Source organism: Sebastes fasciatus, chromosome 6 (assembly GCF_043250625.1).
Source record: "Sebastes fasciatus isolate fSebFas1 chromosome 6, fSebFas1.pri, whole genome shotgun sequence".
NCBI classification, from domain to species: Eukaryota; Metazoa; Chordata; class Actinopteri; order Perciformes; family Sebastidae; genus Sebastes; species Sebastes fasciatus.
Genome location: NC_133800.1, coordinates 368,847 through 374,846, shown reverse-complemented (window position 1 = coordinate 374,846; position 6,000 = coordinate 368,847). Strand labels below are relative to the sequence as shown.

Here is a 6,000-nt window from a genome sequence, read left to right as displayed (position 1 = left end):
CCTGGATCCAGGTAATTTGAATAAATAAATGTAAAGAGTGTTAAGAGACAGAGTGATAAGAGAGAGATAAGGAAATAAAGGAAATAAAGGAAATAAAGGAAATAAAGGAAATGATCATATGACAGCCGCAAATCAGATAGGATAGAGCCCTCAAGTGTAGGAGCAAGTAGTACGGGCCGATTAAAACCTGGAACGACATCTTATGGTCAGTTTAATAACTGGAGAGTGTAGAATCACAATTCGATTGACCGTTACCACTCTGACGTTTGTTGACGAACGGTGTCTGAAGCAGCCTCTCATCGAAGATTTACACCTCAGAGGTAGCATAAATTTTATGAGAAAAAGTAAGGAAATAGCGGCAGAAAGCATGCTGTATGAATGAAGATATCTAAAACTGGTGAAGAGAATGTGTGTGTGTGTTTACTTTGGGATGAGAAGAAGCTGGGGAAAATGTGTGTGCGTAGGAGTGCTGAATGTGTGTGTGTGACACTTGGCTGCTGATGTGTTCCAGATGTGTGCCATAAAATGCATAGGAAGAGAATAGATGTGTTAAAGTTAAAAGAAAGAAAGAACACATTATGACTGAATAACAATATATAGGTGGTGATTTGAGAACAGGACATTTAATAATTTGTAAGAATAGATACGTGGCCCGATGTATTGTATAAAACCATGAGCTTCTTTCTTTTAGAAGACTAATGTAAAACATGAGCTTCTTTCTTTTAGAAGACTAATGAATTAAATAATGTATAAAACCATGAGCTTCTTTCTTTTAGAAGACTAATGAATTGAATGAGTCAGTAAATAAAACATGAGCTCTTCTTAAAAGGGACGTAATATAATAAATAAGCTGTTAAATGCACAATGAACTTCGTTTAAGAAGGGTAGCGTTTGAAACCCCCCCCTCACTCGTCTCAAAATTCCCTAGAGGAGGTTGGAATGTGGGAGTATGAAGGCGTTCGGTGACCCTTTCTTTGGGAGATACAGAGAATTCCTTTGTCGTTTCAACTGTTTGGTCCAGTGGGGTTCACTAAGTGCTTTAATGTTTAGGTAGGGGTTAAGTTAGGAATAAAATTGATGATGCTGTTAAAGGGACCTAATGGGTTCACAAGAGACTAAATCATTGCATGTTTCTGGTCTGATATGTCATTTCTGGTGAATGAGAATTGAGACGGGAGGCAAGGCAGCGGGCCGGCACATCACGGAGTGTGGCTTGCTGACGTCCACGGGGAGGCTTCCGTTTCAATCTACTAAAGGCCGGTACAGATTTATCCACAGACTCTTTAACAAAAACAAAACCTGCATTTCCATATTTGTATATGTTCTCAGTCGTAAGCAATATTGATGGTACACATATAAACCTGCTTTCATTTATAAGCCTAAGAGGATACTGACCTGCTCCTATACACATGAAAGAGTACATGCTCTAGGCAGTTAGGAGAAATAAATAAATGAATAAATAAGAAAACTTGGCAACTGATTGATCAGTTAATGCATTTAATTAATTAATGGCATATGATTGTTTAGTCTAACCTCTGCTGACAATTGCGGATGGTCATTTATGTTATTGTGCGGGGTTTGTCTGATCTGTGATGTGGTGGACATTCAATGTGGTGACTGTTTGACGATTTGAGCGGAATATTGATTGATTGGTTAGTTGATTAATTGGTTAATTGATTAATTGAATATTGATTGATTAGATAACTGGTTAATTTGTTGATTGATTGATTAGATAACTGGTTAATTTGTTGATTGATTGATTAGATGATTGGTTGATTTGTTGATTGATTGATTGGATAATTGGTTGATTTGTTGATTGATTAATTGGATAATTGGTTAATTGATTAATTGGTTAGTTGATTAATTGGTTAATTGATTAATTGGATAATTGGATAATTGTTGATTGGTTGATTGGTTAATTGGATAATTGGTTAATTGATTAATTGGTTAATTAATTAATTGGGTAATTGGGTTAAAAAAAAAAAAAAAAGGGGGAAGTAATCTAAATAGCCTTGAGTAGTTTTAATTTTAGCAATTACTTCTTAAAGTACAATAACGGAACATAAGGAAGCAGTTATAATGGGGAAAAAGAACACTAAAAATCCAAAAGTAATCACTCCTGTTGAGATAGTACAGAAGAATAATCCTTTAATTAGGGGCATCGCAAACATTGCAAAAATATCGGAAAAATGGCACAAACGCTGGCCTGAAATTGACCAACCATGGCCAATGGAGGGGACTCTTAACCCAGATGTAATTAAAATAATGCTGGTACTTGTATCCACATACAAGGCAGAGCAAAAGAAGGGAAGAAAGGGGAGAAAACGCAAGGAGAAGAGGCAAGTGGAGCTTGGCATTCTCCAGTTGTTTGAAGATGAGGGACAGAAACTGATCAAAGCTGCAAACGATAAGAGGGATATAGTTGCAGAAGGAATAAAACAAAATACAGAACAAACAGAAAAACTGAGGAAAGACACCAATTCATTGTTCTCACATATGAACCCAGTGAAGGGACCACCACCTTATGAGGTAGGGCATATCGCCTAACACATGATTTAAGAGCGGTCAATGAAGTGGTGGTTGATTTTCCAGCAGAAGTGCCGGATCCACATACTTTGCTAGCCCAACTTCCGCCAAAAGCGACACATTTCACAGTGTTAGATTTATGTGGTGCGTTTTTCAGTGTTCCACTTAGTAGGGAAAGCCAAAGTTTATTTGGGTTCACGTACAATGGACAATCTTATGAGTATGAGAGACTGCCACAAGGATTCAAACATAGTCCTCACATTTTCAATAAAATAGTGAAAGACGATTTGGAGGGGATAGAGCAGGTACTAAAAAGCAATGTAATTCAATACGTGGACGACATCATCATTTGTTCACCAGATGAGGAGACATGTCATAAGGACTCAATTAAATTGCTACAAATACTGGCAGAGAAGGGTCACAAGGCCTCTCTGAAGAAACTGCAGTATTGTCAGGAGAAGGTAATTTATTTGGGTCAAACAATAACCCAGGGACGCAGAAGCATCTCTGATAGTCACGTGGAGGCTATTCGTAAGGCTCCAAAACCCAGAACAGTCCGAGAGATGATGACATTCCTTGGTATTGCAGGATATTCCTCAGCATGGGTTGAGGATTATGCTAGCTTGACGGGGCCGTTGAGAGCTATGATCAAAGATACTGGGAATGCTAAGCTACACTGTAATCTGTCCTGGACACACGATGGCCTTTTGGCATTTGAAACGACAAAAAAGAAGTTGCAAGAGGCTCCGGCGCTAGCAATTCCAGACTACTCTAAGAATTTTGTGTTATATGTATCTACTTCTATTGGGGGTAAATATGCATGTGCAGTTCTTTGTCAACCAACGGGTACGGGTACGAGTCCTCAACCTATTTCGTATTACTCCACGGCTTATTCAGAAGTAGAGCTAGGGTTACCACTGTGTTACAGAGCTATGGTGGGAGTTTCTCTAATGTACAATAAAGCATCATCTGTAACAATGGGTTATCCAGTGACAATTCTTACACATCATAGTCTCAGAAATCTTTTGAATTATGGTAAGAACAACTTGACCATGTCTAGGCTCAGAGACTATCATAGGCTCTTAGAGCAGGAAGATGTTACCCTAGCAAGGTGTGTTACGGTAAATCCAGCGGAGAATTTGCCAACTCCAGAAGACGGTGAGCCACACAATTGTGTTCAAGAAGCAGAGAAATACTCTAGGCTTAGATCAGATTTACAAGCTCTCCCATTGCATGTGGTGGACCTGGAGTATTGGACTGATGGGTCTTGCTATCGTGTGGGCGATAAATTAAGGGCCGGCTATGCGATAGTAAAAGCCCAAGGAACTGGATTTGCAGTTGAGAAGGCTGAAGAGATACCACAGCCTGCATCTGCACAACTTGCTGAGCTGGTGGGGCTAACTGAAGCGTGTTTGTTGGCAGAAGGGAAGCGAGTGACGATATATACCGACTCTGCATATGCACATAATGTGTGCCACTTGTTTGGAGCAGTGTGGAAGAACCGAGGGTTTAAGAAAACGGATGGTTCGCCGATCCAGCATCACGCCCAGATCATGAAATTGTTGCATGCTATGATGAAGCCTAAAGAAATAGCAATAGCTAAATGTGCGGCACATAAGAGGGATGCGTCAAGGGTTTCACAAGGGAATAGAGAGGCTGATGAAGCTGCAAAAGCAGTCACTGGAGCAGATAAATTGGGCAAAGTTCTTCTCGTCACGCATGAAGTGAACTTGGAAGACAAAATCATGCTTAAAGATGTGATTTTAATGCAGGAAGCTGCTCCTGAAATGGACAAACAGTTGTGGCTAGACCGAGGTGCCACCCGAGATTCTACTGGACTTTGGAGAAATCATGAGGGGCTGATACTATCACCTCCAGACCTGTTGGGTCTGATGATTCAGGAGGCGCATGGCTTAGCTCACGTTGCAAGGGGGGAAGTTAAGAGAAAGATTACAAAAGAGTATGGTTTTTTGGCACCATGTTTGCTTGAACAGATTGATTATGTCATAGGCAGGTGTACTATCTGTCTGAAAAACAATGTTCGGAGGGGAGTGACGGTTCCTCCTGGCCACATCCCAACTCCAAGGGGTCCTATGCGTGAACTAGTTGTGGACTATGTTGACATGATAAAACCGATTGAAGGGAAAAGGTATATGCTAGTCGTGGTGGACAGATTTTCACGATGGCCTGAGGCTTGTCCAACAAAACGAAAAGATGCTCAATCGGTTGCCAAGTTCTTATGTAGAGAGGTCATAAGCAGGTGGGGACTTCCAGATCGAATATCCTCAGACAATGGGAAAGAGTTTGTGGATAAGACGGTGAAATTGATTTTGCAAAAACTAGGAATTAAACAGCGTCTTGGGGCAGTCTACCGCCCGCAAAGTCAAGGGATTTGCGAAAGAATGAATGGTGTTCTGAAAAATCGTATTGTCAAAATATGCCAGCACACGGGGTTAAATTGGATAGCAGCACTTCCATTGGCGTTAATGGTATGTCGCTCTAGTGAGCTCCGCGATTTACATATGACACCTCATGAGTTGGTTACAGGAAGACTGATGCCAACGCCTTGTCTGCGGACAAGTGGGAAAGGTCCAAGTTTGGCCCTTTTAGAAGATGAAATGCAAACGTATGTCACATACATGGTTAATCTACATAAAAGAATATCCACATATGTGTCTGACAGGCAAACTAAGGAGGAGGTGCAGGAGAAGCTCGATGAGCAAAAAAGGATCACAGTGCAACCTGGAGACAAGGTGTTCGTGAAGGTGTTTAGACGGAAGTGGTATAACGAACGCCGTGAGGGACCGTTTGAAGTGGTTCGCAGTACTGGAACCGCGGTCCAGGTTAAGGGGTCTCCCACATGGTATCATTTATCACATTGTGTCAAAGCACCAAGTGAAGGGGCGCCACATTCACTGATCCAAGATGTTGAAGGCTCAAGAGAGCCCGAAGACAATGTGGAAGAACACACACCAGAGAGGGAGATGCATGAAAATCCCCAGAGTCAGAATTCAGAAGGAGAGATCACCCAGGTGTGGACAAAGTTGATGTTTCTGTACATATTTTTGATGATGTCAGTAATGATAATGTTGATGATGGACAAGGAAAAGCATTTGGGGACATCAAATTCCAATATGTCCCAGAAACAACAGAGCATGTTTCAGTGGAGAGTGAAACACCAGAGGATGCAAAGATACCTGACTCCGTTGCGAGAGAACTCGGAGGTTCAGTTGGAAAAAGGAGTCCCAGGCCAGTCCGGAGGAGGGTCAAACCTCTCCGTTATGAAACTTAGGATGGTAGAGAATGTGTCACAGTTAAAAACAGAGGTGCCTAATAAGATTTTTACGACGCCAAAACCTGAGTTGATAGTGGTCAGATCCAAGCTTGGAAAAGTGGTTATTCTTCCTTGAAAATGTGGAATAAGGAATAGCCGTATTAACGATTTTCCCAAGTGGGAAAATAGTCGTGGAGAGG

At 41.2% G+C, this 6,000-nt stretch overlaps 1 protein-coding gene across 1 annotated transcript in view; it reads left to right on the top strand.

Moving 5' to 3' along the window:
* The first annotated feature begins 1,776 nt into the window (after positions 1-1,776).
* The window catches only part of LOC141768728 (uncharacterized), a 207,432-nt gene continuing 203,208 nt past the window's right edge, over positions 1,777-6,000 (top strand). The window contains exon 1 of the mRNA XM_074637031.1: positions 1,777-2,529. Coding sequence (XP_074493132.1) covers positions 2,080-2,529 — 450 coding nt within the window. The 5' untranslated portion in view covers positions 1,777-2,079. The remainder of the gene's footprint in view (positions 2,530-6,000) is intronic.